A 21,783-nucleotide genomic window follows, 5' to 3' on the forward strand; every position below is an offset into this window, starting at 1 on the left:
AACGATCTAAGTCATCTAGTCAAACAAGAACTGCAACATTAGATTGGCCAATGAATGATGCGATCTATCTTAACTTATTGTCTCCTACAATTTAACGAAGTACTTCATTTTGGCTCTTCTTCAGTTTCTTCGCGAAGATGGAGACCTGCACACACGTCTTCCAGATTTCTGGGATCAAAATCCGCGATGAGAAGAGAGTTCTGATCCAGGGAATTCAGCAGCTGGGTGGGAAATACATTGGTGGCTCAGTGAGTAAGATTGAGATCCCTCAGTAGATTTTAGGGAAATGCCACGTGCACTTGTGCCCAAGCTGAAGGGTTGCAGCTTGTGAATGATTTCATTTTTCTTCCTGATGCGTTTAGTCTTTATTCAGCCTATGCGATGTAAGAAAACACAATAGTTAGAGACTAATCATAAACTAAAGTAATGATGAAAGTGCTTAGACACCAATCAAAAAGGAAATGCACTTGTTCCTAAAGTAGCTGACTGAATTAATTACTTGCTGTGCTTTCTGTCAATCATTACTTAGTTCTGTGGAAGTCTGTGTTCTGTGTCTTTATCTTGACAGTCCAAGTAAAGTTTTCAATTGTATTTTTATATTTATATATTGCTTTGATTATCCCTCTACACAAATGAGAACAAAACTATTAGTGTATATGTAGAATTTCAATTCAAGTGTTGTTAAACAGCAAGGATCTTTTTTAATACAGCTTTTCCAAGCGTCTTAGTTTTATTTTGGATCTTATTTCACACACAGAACCAAAATTATTGCACAAAACCCCAAAACTATCAGGGTTAAAATTATTAGACCTTTGTGCAGGTCAGTCAATAGCGCTAACTCTGACCTTTGGTTTGCGTTGTCGTTGTGTTGAAAGACAAAGCAGCAAACCAGACCCAGTTCTGCTGCTGACTGCTTAAGGTTTTCTTTCAAAATCTTCATATCCTTTTTTTCATGATTCCTTTCACGGATATGAGATTCCCACTTCAGGACGCACTGAAGCACACAGCATAATACTCCCACCACCGTGTTTCACTTTGGGGATAGTGTTCTTTGGTTTGTATGCCTCACCCTTCTTTCTCCAAGGATAAGCAGGGTCTCTCTGGCCAGAGAGCCCTGGTTTTGTCTCATCTGACCAAAAGATGTGCTTTCAGCATGTGCAGTCTTTCTGCAAAAGTGGAGTTTTTCTTCATCTGCAACCTCGCAGTCCATTCTTGTGCAGGTGTCTAATGATTGCCTTCTTTGAGTATACAATTTACAACTTGGCTAAGTCATTCACTAGTCTCTTGGAAGTTGTTCTGGGGTCTTTAGAAACATGGAAACACTGTGATAACTTTGTATCCATCTCCTACTTTGTGCGTCAACAATTCTTTTTCTCAAGTCTAAACTGTTTTCTTTCTGTTTTTGTCATGAAGCTTTCTCCTGTGACAGCTCAAACTCTTGCTGAAGTTTTTATACTGTGTGTAAGTTGGAAGGTAGCTCTCGGTTTTCACATGTTTTTACAAATTTTGAGCATTTGAGCAAAGCTAGTGTAGAAGTGCTGTTAAAGAAGCACTGGGGAAATTTCAGACAAAAACTATAAATGTCAAAGGGGAGCTGATTACTTTGCCCTGATTTGCAGCTAAATCAGATGGTACAACCTAGCATCCTCATCTATTAACTTACATGATAAATGTGAATAAATGAACTGGGGATCCACCTAAAAGTGGAACACTGTTAGTTGCACTGAACATCTGTTGTTGATTTCAAACTGCAACTGTTGCGTTATTGACAAGCTCCACTTACAAAACTGTCTTGTGATGATTACATATAACTACCTTAAACTGCCTTCTTATAGGTATATCAGAACGCTTGCACCCATCTCATAATCCCTCAGGTGTTGTCCAGCGAGAAGTTTTTGGCAGCTTGTGCTGCAGGTGAGTCATGATGGCTGTGAATTTCATGCCAGTGGATCTTTGTTTTTGTTGCTATTTTAGCCTACATACATTTAACGTAGCCATAAAATCATTCAGCTTCATTGTTTCTTAAGTTTTTTAAGTCCTAGAGGTAACATAACACATTTTATTGAATTTCTTCCCTCTTGCTGCTCGTCTCTTGCTAGGAAAGTGGGTTGTAACTCCAGACTACGTGCTGGACAGTGTTAAGAATGGCTCCTGGCTCACAGAGGAACCCTATGAGGTGGCCATTTCCACAGGTTCCTCCGCTGCCTTCTACCCTGTCAAACAGTGGAGAGAGAAAGTGGCCAGTGGGAGACTGAAAGGGGCCTTTCAGGGCTGGAGGGTGCTCCTTATGGTCCAAGGGTCCACACGCAGAGCAATGTTCAAACGGTTACAAGCCCTTGTTCTCTTTTAACCCATGTTCAAATAAAACGAGTGTCTGGTTAATTAATACATTTTTGGGTTTTTTTATTCATTCACAGACTCCTAAAAGCAGGCAGGGCTGAGGTATATCACTGCCCTCCCCCCTCTTATGCCTCTATCACTCATGTCATGGCGAAACCTGTTACAGAATCCTCAAAATCCCACAGTGCTCCTTGTTACCCTGTAAGCCACATAGTCCAGCACCTCTTTGGGGTAAGTCATAAGAATGCATGTTTTAAAAACATATAAAAAAATATTAATAATTTAAGCAACATATTTAAAACGGATTATTATTATTAAAAAATTATTATTATTTTTTTAAATTTTCTTTTGGAGGGGTGGTGATTTAAATATTTTATATGGTCTTCATTTATATGTGCACATACTAGTCTAATCTTTATTAAACAGTTCATGTTAAAAAAATTATCTTGTAGACTGAAAGCCTATTGTTTGGGGGTCAAAGCAATCGTGTGGATATGAATTTCAACATAACAGAAGAGCAAGAGGCTCATCCAGCAGATGTGAAGGAGAATTTCTCTACTCTGGAGGCGGAGCTTAAGACATATATCAAACAAGTGGTGTGTATTTGTTTTTTTTAATTTTTTTATGAGTGGTTTTGTGTTTTCTTGACATCATTTTCTTTTCTTTCTTTTTGTTGCTTCTAGGGCCAGCCAAGACTGTGCTTCCTTGAATATTTGGGCTACCATGACCCCTATAGTCCCCTGGCTCAGGTAGATGTGCAGACATATCAACCCCCACCCTTGATCACTACTGTACATCTCTACAATAACTATGTGTTTCATCAAGAGGATCAGGTCATTTAATTTCCTTTATGTCATGCATTTCAATGGAAAGTGACATCTAGAGCAAGGTCGCATCATACCCAGGTCACAATTTAACCACCACTGTCAGCTGATCTGAGAGTTTTGATTGGCAGGCCTATTAACAATACTCTCCACTGTCCTGTCCATACCTTACCCAAGTGGATATTGCTAATAGAAGTGCTCATGTTTTTCCATATGCCATTTACCCATAACAGACAGTCAGAAATGACCCCCAAGAACTGTTAAAGCCCATTCACTTCCTATTTCCATTACCCTTCTGCCCTCAACTCTTTCTGCCATCCATCTCTCTGAGTGCTGTGTTTCCTTCTGCTTTCCGTATACCTCTTGAATTTTATCATTGTTCTTGTATTTCTCCAGGCAACAAAAATGGACTTCAGCAATGTTGGCTGCATGATAGAGTGTGGCCTCTTCACTGAAGCCTTGGACTCAATCAGAAGTGGTGTGTACCCAGGCCTCCTGCCACCGGCGCCGCACCTGATCTCCCTCTTAGAATACGCTCAGCAGGTAGGCATTACCATACTGCAGAAACTCCCACCTACTGCTAGTGCAATATCCTCAGGGGCTGCACAAAAGTATAACTTGCTCCACATTTTTGAGTGTGGATAGCTGGCTTTGAGAGGTCTTTTTATTGGTTTTACTGTCTTTTGATTAAACTGTAATTTAGAGATGTAACATAATTAATTTAGTTATTGTACCTTTTTTTGATAAGTAATTTTGTCAGTGAAATATCAGATCTCATCACATCCTCACATTTCCATCAAATATTTAACTTTATATGACCAACAGTTCAAAATCAGAACAAGAGCGTGCACAGTGATATCAAACAAACATACTGTATTTACTCTGCATCATCCTGGACCAGCTGGAAATAAGTTTTACTAATTACTTTACTTAACTTTTACTTATTTACTTATTTAAAAAGAACAAAACAAAAACTTAAATTATTGTTTGGCTCTAATTACATTCTTGGCATCGTCACATCCATTATTTAAGAAAATAAATAAATTGTAGCTTCACTGAATTTTAAGTCTGTATGTGCATCCCCGCATTCAAACCAACTGGAACTCAGTTGTTGTGTGCTGATTATGTCACAGGGTAACGCCACATCTGTCTTCATGAGAAATTTCCAGCAGGTCCTTGATAAACTGCTTATTACCAACCCTCCCTGGATGGCTCCCAAGTCGGTGAAACAGTATTTTACTCAAGTGCTGCAGTGTCCTCGGTGTAAGAAGGGCTTGTGGTCTTTTCTAGAGACAGCCATCAGGTAATTATTCCTGCTAATAATTTTATACTGCAAAAATGAAGAGTAACCATGTGATGTGTAGTGAACAAACACTCTAGTAGGTAGCAGTTGTGGTAATCTTACAAATATTTAATCTTCCAGATATTCTATGTCTAGTGAAGAGACCTGTCACGCACTTCCTGGACCTGGCCTTCCAACATTGTTACACTTCCACTGTTACATCCTGACTCTCTTCTTGAAGATCTTCCAGGGGGAGCTCCACTCAGTCACTGCCGGGTAACAGTTTAAATAAACTCAGTTGGAGAAAGAACCACTTTTTATTTATTTATTTTAAATCAATCAGTTTAAATCATCACACATGTCGGGAGAATCATTGCTTGAAGTTGCCCTTTCTGACATGTCCACTTCGACCGTGTTCTCATTATTATATCTCAATATAATTAGAATTTAAATGATTGGTTGGGCACTCACACATCATGCAGGAGGCAGAGCTGCCTTACTCTTACAAGGACTCTGTCGAACATTATAAAGACTTTGTGCTAGATAGCTGGCAGGGTAAAGTCTGTTTAATGTCTGATACAAATGATTAGGACATTTGTGTTCTCACACGCAGCTCCTATGGGTAATGTCTAGTAAAGTTCAGGGTTGCAGTGCATGTGTGAAAACAGCTTTAGAGTTGATTTCTTCTATTCTGTTAGTCCACAAAGCTCATAATCTGTATTGCAAGGACATACGTGTAGAAATCCTTAACAATCACTGTAGTTTAGCTGGAGTTGATACAGTAAGGTTTTTAAGTATTTGGAAAATTACACATATATTTGCAATTTTGCTTCATGCTGCCACAAATGAATCTACATGTGATTGAAGTCCAGACTTTCAGATTTAATTCAAGGTGTTCAGCAATTGAATTCTATTAGCTGTTTAGGAATTACAGCCTTTCCTTTTTTTTATTCATAGCTTCCTTTTGTTTTTTTAGTTGTTAGTTTTTTTTCCTCCAGAGGCTGAAAAGAAATTGAACAAACTAGCTTAATTTCAAATTGATGTTGTTTTTATTAATTATTGTTTTTTTTAATATTTGGATGAAAATCCTATGTAAACAACGACCACCTGAAGTCTTGAACCCATGAACTTCACCAAATGTTCTTTCCTCCCATGACATGTTCTGCCAGGTCTTTACTGTTTTTCTTAACCAAGGAAAGGATTATGCAATCATCTACCTTAGCTGTCTTCTGTGGTCTTTTAGGACCTTTGGTGCTTCTGAGCTTGTTTTTAAAAATGTACTACACGTAATGTTTTTGCTCCCTCTAAGATTTTTTTTCCTGCTTAATGTAGACTTCTGTCACCTGCTGGGGTTAGGTGACGGAAGGGTTAGGTCATTGAATAACGAGGGAACGGGCAACAGGTGTCATGTGACCTTGAAACTGCTTGCCACTCAGTCGTCCAGTTACTTTTAATACCAGGGGGCTATGTATAAAATTTATTGTAGTTCTTATTCAGATAATTAAGTACTTTGGTTGTACCCCCATGAATAAAAGCTGAAAGTCTCTATTTTAATAATTTCTTATTCTTCCTTAGAGAGTTTGTGCAGCTCCAGGGAGCCCCTCCAGCATCAGCATCAGGATCTTTGCTCTATAGAACCTTCTGGACTGTGTGGGAGCGCTCCACCCTCTTGTCCAGTGCTGTAAAACAACTAATGCAGCTTTTGATACAGGCTGCCATGACTGTAATTTACTTTGATATTCTTATTGGATAATGTGCTCAGTCATTCAGAATGTTTTATTTTGATCCATAATTGACAGCAGATTGTAGTCTGACCTCATGACTAAAGTTACTATTGCTCATGGAGCTCGCTAGGTTCAAAATGTTGTTTATCTTTTCTAAAGGAGTACGCCGAGAGGGATGAGAAGCAGAAGTTGCACTTGGCAGACACCCTACTGGATTTCCTGTCTGTGTTGGTGGAGTTTTGGTATCAGCAGCATTTCAAATTAAACCAGACACTAGTGGATAAAGGCCTGAAAGACTTGTCAGAATATCTTGCTGTCATTAGCCAGGGTAAGTAATAAAAACTGAAATTTGAGAACAGGAAGCATATTCAGAAAAACAAAACTTCTGTTATGTAAATTCTGTCCTAAGTTCAAAGTTTGGTTTCTGAATTTCATTTTCTTTTACTTAAAAAGTGGTAGAAGTAGTTTAAGCAGTTTAAAAACTTTATTTAGCAGAATTGTCTCTTTTTTTTTTATTCGTACGGTTTGACACGAAGGGGTCAGTTTTCTTTATTCTGAAACAAAAATCTCTTCTAAAAAGATGCTCTCTTACCTGATTTTCCTCTGTGGTTTTTCCCCCATAGATTTATCTCCGAATATTTTGGTAGAACTGGTTATCAGGGTTCGCTCTACCAGGCTTAAGTTGATGGTGGCTGATGCCATATTCAGGAATCTCTGCTGCAGAAATGGATGCACTATGGGAGATGAACCTCTGTCACTCAAGAAAATGGTGCGTTTCTTGTTCCCATGTTTCCCTGTCCTTTATTCCTTGTTCCCTTTGGCAGATTTTGTCATTTCTACTTCTGGTACATTTGTGATCATCTTCCATTTTTACCAGAAACTCTGGAATTCCTTTTTGGATTCACAGTGGTTTCTTGAGCGTCTGATATAATTGTATACAAAAAAAAATAATGCTTTTCTCTCTCTTTTCCCCCACTTTAAGTTAGTGTTAGAAGCAAAACACACAGTTGGTCTGCATTAGTTAATGACAGTTTTGAAAACTGGTATAGATTACATTTGCCCTTATGTGCCATGAAATGATTTCTGATGTCGTCTAACCAGAATATTATATTGCACTAGAACATCTGGCTTTCTCACTCTCCATTGGTGGCTTTGTGCTTCCTCAATTCCCCAAGGACGCACATATCAACTTGCAGTGTAAAGGCACTGTCTGACCTTGTGTATATCTGTGTGACTTCTGACAGGTGCTTTTCTACCTGCCTGCTCTGGGAAGTTTGGCTCTGAGTCCCAGTGGTACTCGCCTCAGGACTGAGCCCAGCTCACACAGCTGCACTAGCCAGGGGACCGACTGCAGGTCAGTTACACGCAGCTGTCTGTCTGTGCTACCGTTAAGTCCACATTGTGCATTCTCACAAGAGCCTGGAGCAAAACATGGAGGGGCTTACACACAGAGGTGGAGGCTGCACAAATGTCTGGTTTAAAATTCCAGTATGATGTTCAAATGTTTAATTTAATTGTTTGCATAAGCTATAGCACTTCAATGTCTTGTATTAGATTTACATTTGCCAAACTTCTTGAAATGTATTAATTTTTGAAGATGAGCTTAGAGATTCCCAGTGGCAGTGTGTTTAGTTAACTTTTTCATTTTTTTGACTTCAGAAAAAATTGTGACTATCAATCATATCAATGTCTAGTTGTCTAACCTTGTTTAGAGCCTGCATATCTACTAAAGATATAGCAGAAAGCATGTTGCTAGTAATCTTTTAGCAAAAAATACACATGAAAAGCTGTCACCCTGTAAAGTTGGTTATTGTACCATGTTTGTTGGCTTGTCTGTGTCTAAAATAGCTGATGTAGTCGACCAGCAGTTTTCTGTGCCTCCATTGTCTGGATTCTTCTCACATAGTTCACAGTAGACAGCATAGCATTAGGCCAAACAAGTGAAAATGAACAGATCCTTTGAGAAATGTGAGCGAAAAGGAACAAAGGAACACCTGGTGAAAGGAGAAGTGTGTGGAGGTGAGGAGCAGAGATGCATGAATGGACTAAGGGAAAGCTGGAGACAGACAAATAGAGGTCAGATGGAGCGAGAGGAGTTGGCATGTGATGGGTCGTGCCCAGGTCTGATCCTATCAGTGAGTGCTGGCTGACAGGAGGGGTGCACGGGGAAGTTAAACACACACACACACACACACACACACACACACACACACACACACACACACACACACACACACACACACACACACACACACACACACACACACACACACACACTGATATGGAGAGGGAGCCGCAGATAGACTGGGTGGGTATCCCATAAGGCCTTTGTGTCTTCCCATACGACCACCACGACCACCAGCTCTCAAGGCCCCCCCCCCATCTCTCTTGGTCTACTCTTGCATATTAAATCCCTCTCTAACTGCAAACGCACCCACTTTATCCATACCCCATATCAGACATCTGCTGTTTCACCAGCAGGTAGTTGGCCTGGAAAAGGGCAGGAGTCACCAGGGAGCAGGTTCATGTGAAGGCTACTGGTTCATGCACAGACCAGATCTTCTCTTCCCCTCCATCCCTACTCTGTTTCTACTTTCTGCTTTCCCTGTATTTGCAAGGGGTTTACTTTATTTTGACATAGGCATGTGAAGAAATAAATGAAACAAGGAAAGGAATCTGTGTGGATGAGATAAAGAAATGCCAAAGGGCATGTAAAATCATTTGACCCTAAAAGAAAGAATGAAATCAAAATGACAAAGCCTGTGATGAGCTGAGAACAGAAACCAAGACGGGAAGCTTGTTTTCTGGTTTTCATGGTTAAATTCATGATATTGTACATAGCTGCAGTGATCTTGACAATCTTAATCAATTAACACATTTTATGTTAAAGCATTTATGCATATGACACACTGCATATTCTATACAATAGCCTACATGATGAAAAACTGCTAAGAAGTAAAAAAAACAAAAGGAAAAACACATTATAGATGATATAAAAAATCAGCTATGTTTGTTGTGAGATTGCTCAGTCGTAAGACAGGAAGGACTGGTTGGTTCGTGGTCGACCGGGTGAGTTGCCAGCTCTCCTCCCTGCTATCAGTCACCTCTTACTTTCAGAATGCATTAGTCTGTTTTTGATTGACTCAAAGATGTTGTAGTTCTATTTGAGATATTGTGAGCGTGTTTCTTCCGCATCAACAGACAGGCCAGCAACAGGGCATGTGTCCAAGTTACACCAAGCTGACAGGGTGGCTGATTGACCGACTGCTTAGAGGGCCATTTGATTTGCCAGGTGGCTGGTTGCATGGCATGGAGTGCTGTTAGCAGAAGGGAAGCTGTAATTAAACTGTGGTTTTCTTTGTGCTGGCTTAGTCATACTCTTTCCGTTGCTGTAATCGTTTCAGCCCACTTGACTATAGTGTTTTCTTTCTTTCTCTGAACAGACCTCTCTACGAGTCCCAACTTCCAAATATCAGCTAGGGTTTTAAGAAAAGCCTATAAAAGGATCAGCTAGATTCAATAAGATTTTTATAGTGAAGACAGATAAAAAGTAGTGGGGAAGGATTTCTTTTGCTATGATTAGTAAGAAAAATCCCATAAATTGCTTTCTTTCAGCACTTGACCAGCATTTCTGCATTATTTCAATGACTGCTCATACGTTTCTTTAGTGATAGCCTCCAAGGGCACACGCTGCTGCAGGCTCTTGATTGATAGCTGGGCTGCTGTCAGCAGACTGGCCTCCTAAAGTAGACCATGAGGAAAGAAGAGACCGGGGTGTATACAAGCCAAGTACTGTCAACTTCCACTGCCTGTATGGGCAGGGGACACTTGGGTGAAGTGGTTAAATGTGAGCCACCCTCAACATAGACACTGTTATGGAGTCACTTTCTCGCGCGCACTCTCTCACACATGCACACAGAGCTTGTCTCATCTCTTCTCAGCCTTGTCCTTGCTAATAACAAGCAACGTGACAGGACGTGTGTTTCCTCCTCACTGCTGGGAGCTCCTTCCTGGCTTCTGAACAACCCAATTACCAGGGAACAAGCCTCTTCCCTGTAATACGGATGGCACTCCACTTCAATGCAACGCATGCGCATGTGCACATACATATACACACAAGACACCTGTCAGGCTTCACGCAGGCAGATCTTCCATACCTACACACAGGACTAGTGACAGCCCACAGCTATTAGCACGCCACTACTTTGAAGAGGCTTCACTTTCTTTTACTAGTTATTCCTCCTAATGTGCTTGCTCACATTGAATTCTTCGTCTCTGCGTTTGAGGCGTTAAGTGGGAGGAAAAGTGTTTTGGAGACAGGAATAGAGGATTAGTTGTGTGAAGTGTGTGTGTGGCCAACACAGTAGGGGTTTGACAGATATTGTCAGATTTCATATAAGATGATATCGTGCCATGAGGGATTCATTTGCTAATGGCAATTTTCACAGTACAGTGATGCTGGTTCCACTTTCTCCACCACTGGGTCTCCCTGCAGTCATGCTCAAATGGTCAATTGCTCTTGTTTACATGAATCATGGGTAATCAATTTTTTTTTTTTTTTTTTTTTTTTTTAATTTGAAGAAATTTATAAATAGAGCATGTGTGTATTTTCTCATTAACCCTTCTGGGCCACATTCTTTGTCTCCATACAGACCTCAAAACTCTTTGGAGAATGAAACCTGCTCGGAGAAAGAGAACATCCCCAGAGGTTTGAACAGAGTCAACGCAGCAGGTACAGCATGTGCATGCACCCATTGTTCAAGAGCATAGCTTCACATTTGCAAGGAGTGGACTTTTAATGGACTGATGCACTACAGTAGGTCTTCAGGAACATGATAGCGCTGTCATCACTTTCGGTTTAATGAAGAGCACATAATGCATGGCAAAAGTGATTGATTTGCATCGAACCACACTTCCTTCTAGTCAGCTTTATGAGCAGCTTGACTGCATAAGCGGGCCTGCCATGTATGTTTGTGGCAGACTTTGGACCATAATAATGCCTCAGTGCTGTACCTTCTCTACTTGTTATATCTGCGTTGAAATTCTAGACTGCGCTTTTTGTTTTGTTTTGCTTTTTCGTCATGTCTTTTTCACCTTAAAAAAACATGAACAAAAAAACCAAAACCCTAACAGATAAATGGATAAATCGCAGGGACAGAAATAATGGGGGGCACACACACAAAACAATAACAGATATTAGTACGCACAGTGTGGCTCAGATCTCCATTTTGGAGACATTAAATGTAGCAATTAGGGTAGCACTTTTAAATATACAGCGGCTGCACTGGTGGAACTTCCTGCAATTAGAGGCATGGCACTCTGTGTGAACTCTCGAAGGTGTCAAAGCTCATATCTCCCCCCTCCACCTGATCAGAAAGACCCTGTGCTGGTGCAAAGGAGGGGTGGAGGGTAAAGGAAAGGGAGTGGGTGTGGGGTTAGGGGGGGTGAAGGCTGAGGCAGGAGACTCAAGGCTGTTGGCATGTGTTGTTTTTCCACTACGTGATCTCTATACCGATGTGGTTGGCATTAATTTTTGATGAACCATCGGCACAGCATACTTCCCTCTCGCCCTCTCATCCCTTCTCGACTCATCCCATTCTCTCCCTCCCTCCCTCCCTTCCTTCCTCTCTTTCCATTACAGGCTTTTCACCCACATATGTAAACTTGCTTTCTTATATTCTGCACATCTTTGCTTTGGAGCATCTGTCTCGCCTTCTGGAACCTCTGTATCTTTGTCACAGTAGCTGAGAGGGGTTGAGGGATTTGGGATGAACTTCTCTTTTGTAGTCCCGCTTTTGCTTGTGGAAGCTCAGTAGAGATTTCCATTTTAATCAGCCCTAATGTACTATATGTAGACTGTCAAACAAGAACTGCTGAGTTTTCATTGTTTAAAATCTGTTTGCGTTTAGCGGCACATCATTTCTGAAACAAACCATTAAGGTCAACATTTACAGAGCGTAGTTCAAAAGCTGCGTTCGGTATTCTTTAACTTGTAAAGCAATGCTACACAGCTTTACCCACCAGAAATAAGTATTGAAAAGGGACGAAGATTGCCATTGGTTAAAAAAAAAAAACATATACCCCATAGCATGGGGAGGTATTAGACAACTATAGCGGTTGCCAAGTTACTTACTGTGCAACTGTGCAAACATCATGCACCACCCTTCATTTTATTATATTTGGCTTCCAAAGAGATCCAGACTTTATTGTAGCTTTTTAAATTGCTCTTGAGCAATAGTTCTCCAGACTTTCTGAAGGTCTTTCAAAGTTTTTCTCTGGACACTCCCTGCTTTTTCACTCTATTTCATTCCGGTCTTTGTAAACGATCATTTTCAGTTGAATTGTTTTTGGGGTTTTTTTGTTTGTTAAGCCACTTAACACTGGCCTATGAATCATTCAGGCATCAAAGGATACCTAATTCAGTAGACTAACCAGTTATTGTGTATACACATAACAAAGAACTGTGCAAAGAATCAGTTTTAAATGGTGTCTTTAGGTACTTTGATACTAGCAGGTCATGGTAAAATCACAGAATTTGATCCCATTTATTTAAAAACCCAACAAACAACAACAACCAAATGGAACACAATCTGAAAGGCATCAAATTGTATGTTTGCACTAACAAAGTGATTCCCGAAGAGTTTTTAGCCAAAAACCCAGCCATCCTGTGTGCGTCCTTAATAAAATGGAAGAACTGGACAAGTGGACAATTTAGAATTGACAGGCCTAAGAATCATGTACAGCAGATAAACACTGTCTGAAAGTCTTGTCTTTAAGAAATAGAAACAAATTCAGGAAAGACCTGACTGAGGACATGAGTTGAATCAATCTACCAATCTAGTTAAAAGCCTAGATAGAAAAGTACACGATGAAACAGAATCGGTCAGAGCTCGGACCTCAGTATTATTATAACTACATAAGATGATCTTGATGTGCTTCAGGAACCAAGGAGAACTATTTCTGAAGTCTACTTACAGCTCGGCTCAAAAGAATAAAGTTGGTAATGCCAAATATTGACTTTCGAGTTGGTTAATATTGTATAAACTCTGATTTGCGTTATACCTGAACTGTTTTTTGCTCCACATTGTAAACATGTTTATGGTGGGCATTTTAACATGGAAACATAAAAACATTCATTCAAACACAAAGACATTTATCGGCTTAAAGAGTTACACAAGTTTTTATTACTCATTTTGTAGCTTTCGATTTTATCACACACAAGTGCAGTTTATTGAGCGGTCATACGGTAATGTTATCAGTGCTTTAATGACCTGTGTGTTGGCTTAAGAGTTGCTACTTAACGTTTATTCAGCAGCAGTTTGATGAAAGTTCATCACTGCTTACAGCCATTTACAGGGATCATTCCTACCACCTATAGAGTTTTATTTTAGGAATATTATGTTGCATAATATGCAAGTGTATATAGATCTTTGCTTGCTCTTATTGGAGACACTGTATTTCTGTCTGAATGTTTCCTGTTGGCAGAGAGGGTGACATAGACGTTGCTGACCAGTGTTGTTTTTGACTGATTTTAATGGAGTAATCATTCACCATTGGAATTTTGAAATGTTTATTGCCAGTAAATGCATCTGAGGCACAGTTTAAGAAGCAGTAATGTTCACTTGGGGAATTATTTTCCTGCCGTTGCTTTCAGAGGTAGCAATAGTAGAAGTCTTCAAATAGTTTTAAATATATCCAGTAACTGGCACAGAATACACTTCAAACACATTCCTTACAAATAGCATTGTTACAGGCTTTGAGTGGCTTTTTGGTCCAGGGATCAGCAGGCCAAGCAGTGCTTTACAGGAGTGTAGCAAGCAGACTGAGGGATATAAAGAGCAACACATACATTTAACTTTTCTATTAAAGTGTGAAACAGGGGATTTATAGAAAAGGACAGGCGGATTTATCCTTTCCGTGCTTGTAAATGCTGAGCATGCAATTACCCCTATAATAGAGGCGTTGTGTCCAAATTGGAACCATTAAAGTGATTTAACAGTGCGTGGATTGGCCCTGGCATTTGCTAGGATGTGTACACATGGGGTGTAGTGGAATGGGTGTTTAATCACTGCGTTTTAGTGCTCGGTAATAGCAGAGCAGCCCATGTAGAACACTGACGTGCCACAAAGTATAGCTTACTCATTAGGTACTGTAGTTTGGGTGTTTTTGATTTTTAGCTTGGAAATATTGGTTTGCTTGACTGATTGGTCTCGTTACTGATGCTGAAACTGTAACAACCAGACTACCTTCTTTATGATGTCATGCCATCAAATAACTGAGGTTTAATATGCAGTGCAAAATAAAGTTTATTGCAAATTATTGCAGCAAATCATAGCACACTCTAATCTGACTTGTCTGAATAGTTTATTACCTGCTCTGTTTTCTGATGCAGTTCTTAATGAACTGATTTATCTCATGATTGCAATAATCTTTGAGCTGCATTCAAGTCCAAAAGCAGACTGTGTAATTCTTTCTGAACACCTCCACAGAGGTGTATGAAGCAGGTAAGAGGTGGAAATAGCGTAGATCTTTCATTTCATTTCAGTAGATTTGTAGTTGAATTAAAAATTCTGAGCAATTCTGAGACATTTTACTAAATAGTCCTGATATTTTCACAGAATCAAAAGTAATGTGGGGGAAGGCGGGTTGCAAGTACTTGGTTGTAAATCCTTTGCAGTTAATGACTGCTTCAGGTCCAGAACCCATGAATCTCACCAGTTACTGTGTTTCCTCACCTTGGGTGCTCTGCCAGACTTCTGCCTCCTCCAAAAATGTATTTATTTATCTATTTGTTTTCATCTATGCATTTCTGATTTCATCTCCATCGTCGACATTAATTAGTGACCTGGGTACTTTTGCTCATTACCAAAAGCCTCTTCCATCGTGCCAGAAACAAATAGAGAAAATTTTGAACAATTATGTCACTGTCTTTAATGCCCAACTGTGCACTGTAAATGACCACTGACACATAATTATTGTATTAAACTTTATGGCGCATCTTTAGAAAAAACAAACATAAAAACAAATTAAGCAGCTTATTAGGTACACCTTAATAGTTCTGGGTTGCATAAATTCAAGAAGGTGTTGGAAACATTGCTCATAGGTTGTTGGTTTTTTTTGTGTGTGTGTTTTGTTTTTTTTGTTTTTTTGTCCACATTGAGATGACAACATCACACAGTTACTGCATATTTGCCAGCTGCACATCTATGAGGTTAATCTCTTGTCCCACCAAATCCTAAAGGTGCTCTATTATGTTGAGATCTTTGTCATATTCAGGAAACCACTTTGAGATGATTTGAACGGTATGATACTGTGTGTTATCTTACTGGAAGCAGCCATCAGAATGGATCTCTGCTTTCATGTTGTTCATGACAAATTCTGTCTAAAAGTTGGACCAAAAACTGAGAGTCATTACAGCGGGCAAAGTTTTTTCACTCTTCTATAGTCCAATTTCGGTGAGCCTGTGTGAATTCCATCCTCAGTTTCCTGTTCTTAGTTGACAGGCATGACACCTGGCACTCCTGACCTCTGACATCAACACTCAACAACACTGACATCAACTGCTGCTCACAGGACATTTTCTTGGGGAAAATCCCAGCCCATCTGTCACCGGATCAAACCAAACTGTCTTCATATTCACTTAAATCAACTTTCTTCCCCCTTCTGATACTTGGTTTGAACTTCTGCAGTTCATCTTAACCATGTCTACATGCCTAAATGCATTGAGTTACTGCCATGTGATCACTCCATCCTCTATTTCCTTCACTACTTCTCAAATAATCTACAGTTAGGTCCATAAGTGTTTGGATAGCCACACAATTTTTGTAATTTTCCTCTGTACCCCACCAGTGTGGGTTTTATTTCAAACAAATATGCGAGTGAAGGTGCAGATTTCCAGCAGTAATTCAAGGAATTTAATAAAAGTAATGCATTAACTGTTTAATAATTACAGCTACTCTTATGGAAGCTGTTTCATGGCCAGGTGATGCCTGTTCCCTTGTTATTTCACTACAAATTAAAAAGATAAAATACCTGGAGTTGATTCCAAGTGTTGAACTAGCATTAGGCAGCTACCCACTGGAACGCTTAACACGAAGTCCAAAGAGATGTTGATGCAAGTAAAGGAGGACCTTTTCACCTAGCTAGAAAGGCAAAAAATAGTTAGTCTACAATCAAGAGAACCCTTCATGAATGGAAATACAGAGGGTTTACACCAAGGTCCAAAACAATGGTTATACTCAAGCACATGAAGGCCAAATTAGGCTATACCAGAAAAGATCTAAAGGACTCGCTGCACTGCTCTGGAAAATTTCTTAGGAAAGATGAAATCAAGAAGAACTTGTATTAGAACGATGATAAGAAAAAAAGTATAGAGAAAAAGAAAAACATCTCATGATTTGACGCATAGCACATCTGTCAAACATGGTGGACCCAATGTTATGGCACGGGCTTGTGTGGCTGCCAGTAGAACATGGTCACTACTGTTTATTGATGACATGACAGCTGATCGATGTAGCAGGATGAATCATGAAGTGATCAAGGTCGCACTTTGCTCAGATTAAGCCAAATGCTGCAAAACTGTTTGGATAGTGCTTCACAGTGCATATGAATAATGACCCAAAGCATATTGGAACAGTAACCCAAGAGTTTCTAAAACCAAAGGAATGAGATATTCTTCAATGGCCAGGTCTATCAGCGGATCTCAACCCAATAGAGCATGCTTTTCAATTACTGCGGATATAACTGAAGGCAGTGAGACCCACAAATGAGCACCAAGTGAAGGTGGCTGCAGGAAAATACCTGGTAGAGCATCTCAAGGAATGGAATGCAGTATTTGGTGATGTCCATGGATTGTAGACTTCAGGTATTCACTGAATTCAAGTATTAAAGATAACATATTAAAAATGTTATTTTGTACCAATGTGTGTTTTTTTTTTTTTATAAAAAAAAAAAAGAAAGAAGAAATTAATTTGATTCCAAAATACTTAATGCAAATAAAATATGTTAAAGCTCTTGAATTAAAGCTGGAAGTCTGCATTTGAGTCACATCATGGCCGATTGACTCAAAATTATCTGTGCTGGTACAAAGGTTGAGTCATTGTCCAAATACTTGTGGACCTTTATGAAGAAAGTGTGCAATATTTGTCTGTGCCAACCATGGTGGTCTGAGCTGGATTTGAACTGAACTGGAATCCCTACGTTTAACATATGTTCTTTTTTCTTTCTTTTTTTTCTCTCCTCCATTCCATTTTTCAACCTTTCAACTATTGTGGATGGCATTTAATACATCTTTGCAGCCTCAAAGACATTTCCTGGAGGAAAGGAATTCTCCAGAATGAATACGAACCAGCATTCTCAATATTTTGGCTGCATGCTTTGAAATGCAGGAACCGTTTTGCTGTCCCCTTCACCGCTTCTTCTCCCTCCCTCTCCCCCATCTCCACCTATTTTATTTTATTTTTTCTTTTTGCCCCACTCTTTGCTCTGTGTGCGTTGGAGTGGAGCCCCTGTACAGGGATGGCGTCCTGGGGAGAGCTAGTAAAGCATTTATTACAGCCTTTGCAGTTCTGTGTTATACTGGCAAGCACAGAGCCACTCATGCTTGGCCTTTAACTTCTCTCTGAAGTTCAGCCATACATGAAAAGAGGGGGCTCTGGCCCACTAATTTATTCCTGATTTAATATTGTATTTGAAAAAGTGAGGAATGCAGTATAAATGAGGAAAAAAGAAATGGGTGGAATAAAATTGTGTACAAAAATGTAAATGGAGTCTTTTGAGAGTTCTTTTTTTTTTTTTTTTTTCTCCCCCGCTAGTAGTTTGCTGATTAAATATCACGTGGTGACACTGGCAATGCCCAGCAGAGCTTTTGAACCTAGGATCTGTGAAGAATCGTTTTCGAGGCTTTGTGCGAGGGCTGTCTACCATAACTTCCTCTTAAGTAACAATATAGGGATGAGTGAACAGGAAGCGGGACTACTTTTTCACCACTACATTCATTTACTCACCAACTGCCCTGATATTAACTTTGTTGGGCACGGGGTGTAAGTGGAAAATCTCCGTCTATAAAAGAGGGAAAGAGCGAGGCGAATTAGCCCAACTCTCCATCTTTAATTTTTTTTTTTTCCCTTCCGTGTTTTTTTTTTTTTTTTTTTTTTTTTTTTTCTCTCCCTTGAAAGATCTCCCCCCTTTTTTCTCATCACTCCTCTTTAATCGCAACCTCATTGGCGGGTCGTACTCTTTTTAGGTCAGGGATTCTTTTTTTTTCGTGTGTGTGTTTGGTGACATTTCTGTGGTATTTAATTGGCGTATTCACCATATGGACGTGGACAATGGGAAGGACATCAGGCACACCCTGATTTTTGATTTCTCTCTTCCGCCTCTTCTTTCTTTTGGGTGTGTTTGTCCGTTGTGTTCGTCCTGGTCGAAGGAGAGACCCTCCTCCACAGAGCTTGCAAGAGGAACCAAGTGGAAACGGTGCTTCAGATCTTGGCGCTTCCTGGCATAGACATCAATGTTAAAGGTAAGACTTCTCTCGCTTTCCCTTTTTTCCATAACCTCTATCTCACTGTCGTCTCACTTCACTCCCACTGTTTGCTCTGGGGTTTTGGAGAGCGATTAACACTGGAGGGAAAAAAAAAAGGGGGGAGAGAAGAAATAGGAGTGTGTGCGCGTCATCATCATTGCCTTTAACCTTTAGCTAAAATGTAAAGGGTGTGTCTAGTAAGAGCAGGATGGGTTTGGAGTGTCAGATTTATAGATTTATGGCCACTTTGCTAAGTGAATTGAATCCCTTTTGATATTTCAGAGTGACTTTCTTTAGTCCCTTTAGGTCAAATATAATGACTTGCCCTCCTTTTATGGAAATGTGCCGTTTTCAAAGGTTTCTCTGATTTTGTAATCACCCCTTAATAGTAGACTAAATTGACTTGCATCTTGGTGGGGGTTATGGGGGATTCTTAAGTCTAAAATGCGATCAAGTAGAACTACGGGGCAAAATGGTAAAATAACTGCTGCCACATTACAGATTTCTCCAAAAAAGGCCTGATGCTAATTGAGTCAGAGCATGTTTGGTTTTCAGAGGATTTTCTTTTCTCAACTACAGCAGATTATCTGTCTGTCATTTTTTTTTTTATTTTTACTTTTTTATAATTAGTCTTTAGAATGTGTCTGTCTTTCTGTGTTTTAATCCTGGATTAAAACATGAAAAGATGCTGCAACGATTTTAATGTTTCTTTAAAACACTTTTTTTTTTTTTTTTTTTTTTTTTTTTACTCTTGATTTGTAGCTGTGTATTATCATAGCCTATGCGTTGTGAGCATTTATGATGTTTGAATGCTGTGCTTCCATTGCATTGCTTTATATTTACACTTCTAAAACATTAGTTGTCATTTGTGTTTCAGGCATATTGCATGTATCCTGCCATTATGTGTAGATGATGTGTATGTGCTGAGCTGATCTACCAGAGCCATTTCACTTCCTATTAGTTTGGCCCATTGTACAAAAGTTATTAGATAGTATTGTCCTAGCATGTGCTGATTGATTGACACGTCGAGTGACAATACGTCTTGCAACCAATAACTAGACAACAGAAGCATTACTAGACCAAAACAGAAACTTGTGTGTGTATAAGCAACAGATGAATGAAGGTTGAAATCATAATGGCGCATGCCTTAAACTTGATCTTGGCATGCATAATAGCTATATAAAAGTATTTTACCACATGCAAAACAAATAAACATACACAAACAAACAAAGAAAAGAAATTAAAATTTTGGAATTGTGGAGTATAGATTCATTTGAGCCCAGAGCCCAGAGAGTGTTTCACAGGTTGTTTGGTGAGGTGAACAACAGGTGGATATTCTAAACTGTGATTAACATTGCTTCCCCATTTCATTTGACTTTCATTTTGAGTCAGCATTGTTTGTGCCTCTGTTTCCGGTTTGTTGATCACATAGACCATGCAGGCTGGACACCTCTGCACGAGGCATGCAACCACGGCAGCACCGAGTGTGTGGAAGCTTTGCTGCACCACCACCCTTCCCCTGTGCTTAATAATCAGGTGGATGGAGTGAGTCCACTGCACGATGCCCTGCTAAATGGACACATGGACATTGCCAAAATGCTGCTGGAACATGCAGGCAAGTAAACTCTTGCAGTACATGCACAGACTGACTGCTTCAGCGTATAAGCTGTTAACATTCTGTTGGCGGGAACTTATGCAATATAACAAATGTTGGCTTTATAATAATTAAACAAAACTCAAATGTTCTCGAAGTAAGGTTGGTCACACATTGATAGTTTGGTGATTGGTTCTCAAACTCTGTGGCGCAAACAACAAATTGAAAAGACGAAGTTAAACCAACTCAAATGACTACCGTTTGATGCAGGGTTGAACAAACAATACTTACCCCCCTCCCCCCCAAAGAGCTCAGATTATTTTATCTAAAATATTGCAGTTACATCACTAATATTGAAATGGTGATTGAATTCTAACATGTTTGAGTGATTTCCTGTGTCTATAGAGTAAAACATAACAGTAAGAAAATTTCACACATTCTTTTAATTAAAAAATGACAATATTCTTGTGCATATGTATAAGTTCTGAACTTGTTTAATTGAAGTTCATAATTATTCTATAAATATTACACTGACAGCAGCAGCGTAACAGGCTTCAGAGTATATAGGACCACTGTAGATGGATGGATAAAGCAATAAATGGAAATGCATTTGGCCTTCTAGCAGCTCACATATTAAATAATGTATAAATATATTTAAGCAATGATGAACTTATTTATGTATACAGGTGAATATATGTTAGGTATGGCCAATGCTTTGAAACAAACTCTGCTAATCAGCACAAGACCACATTATTGATGTTATTTTTATTAGTATTAATGGATTATTGTTTTTTTATTGTTAACGTCACAGGATTAGCCTTAGTACTTTTTTACTCTAGCATTTCATGTGAATAAACTTGTATAATTTATACACAATGTCGCTGCTGCTGTAGCCAAGATAAACTTTGAGTCCAACAAAGCAAACAAATGTAGTCAAGCGTATCAAGCAATTGAATGTCGTGTTTGACCTTATTTACAAGGCCACAGTTTTATCTTAATTACCCTGCTGGAAGAATAAGGACCTTGTTGATGAGAACGCTTTTAAAGCGGCACTCCACCAGTGTTCCACATCGATTTGAGTTTGTCCATCACATGTGATGCTATTTATTCTCCAGTTTGAAAAGTTTTGGGGGGAAAAACTGACCTCATGATGGGCCGGCCCATTTGGGCATTTTATGGCAGAAAGTGTCTGCCGCAGACTAGGAAGTGGGTGTTTAAAGACAACAAAAGATATTTACCCATCATGGAGGGACAAACCAAAAGGTGCTATTAATTTGGACCACCCTATAAATGTTTACACTGGTCATAGTTTAAGCCATTCGATAAAAACGCGGCAAGAATTTTGATGTTTTCTAATATGCTGCAAATGGCGAATCTTGTTTGGTACAGAAACAGGATTGACATTGTGACCCAGAAGCTGTAGCAGTTGTCTGCTTCTTCACTGTATGAATTGTAGATCATATATACCATCTCCCTCTCTCTGCCCCCACTGCTAA

General features: G+C 39.5%; 1 protein-coding gene across 6 annotated transcripts in view; it reads left to right on the forward strand.

The window, feature by feature from the left end:
- Positions 1 to 21,783, forward strand: part of slf1 (SMC5-SMC6 complex localization factor 1) — a 32,208-nt gene that overhangs the window by 827 nt on the left and 9,598 nt on the right. For 3 of the 6 annotated variants that reach the window (XM_040019111.1, XM_040019109.1, XM_040019108.1), the window contains exons 2-18: positions 125 to 248; positions 1,836 to 1,914; positions 2,100 to 2,325; positions 2,418 to 2,571; positions 2,793 to 2,936; positions 3,024 to 3,089; positions 3,561 to 3,707; positions 4,298 to 4,467; positions 4,588 to 4,722; positions 6,022 to 6,169; positions 6,330 to 6,498; positions 6,794 to 6,939; positions 7,415 to 7,524; positions 10,619 to 10,708; positions 10,823 to 10,902; positions 18,598 to 18,690; positions 20,126 to 20,308. In XM_040019111.1, the coding sequence (XP_039875045.1) occupies positions 138 to 248; positions 1,836 to 1,914; positions 2,100 to 2,325; positions 2,418 to 2,571; positions 2,793 to 2,936; positions 3,024 to 3,089; positions 3,561 to 3,707; positions 4,298 to 4,467; positions 4,588 to 4,722; positions 6,022 to 6,169; positions 6,330 to 6,498; positions 6,794 to 6,939; positions 7,415 to 7,524; positions 10,619 to 10,708; positions 10,823 to 10,902; positions 18,598 to 18,690; positions 20,126 to 20,308 (2,251 nt within the window). In that variant the 5' untranslated portion in view covers positions 125 to 137. The remainder of the gene's footprint in view (positions 1 to 124; positions 249 to 1,835; positions 1,915 to 2,099; positions 2,326 to 2,417; positions 2,572 to 2,792; positions 2,937 to 3,023; positions 3,090 to 3,560; positions 3,708 to 4,297; positions 4,468 to 4,587; positions 4,723 to 6,021; positions 6,170 to 6,329; positions 6,499 to 6,793; positions 6,940 to 7,414; positions 7,525 to 10,618; positions 10,709 to 10,822; positions 10,903 to 18,597; positions 18,691 to 20,125; positions 20,309 to 21,783) is intronic. The other 3 variants (XM_040019112.1, XM_040019113.1, XM_040019114.1) reach the window with 3 other exon arrangements.

This window comes from Simochromis diagramma, unplaced genomic scaffold (genome assembly GCF_900408965.1).
Source record: "Simochromis diagramma unplaced genomic scaffold, fSimDia1.1 OVJJ01000822.1, whole genome shotgun sequence".
Lineage (NCBI taxonomy): Eukaryota > Metazoa > Chordata > Actinopteri > Cichliformes > Cichlidae > Simochromis > Simochromis diagramma.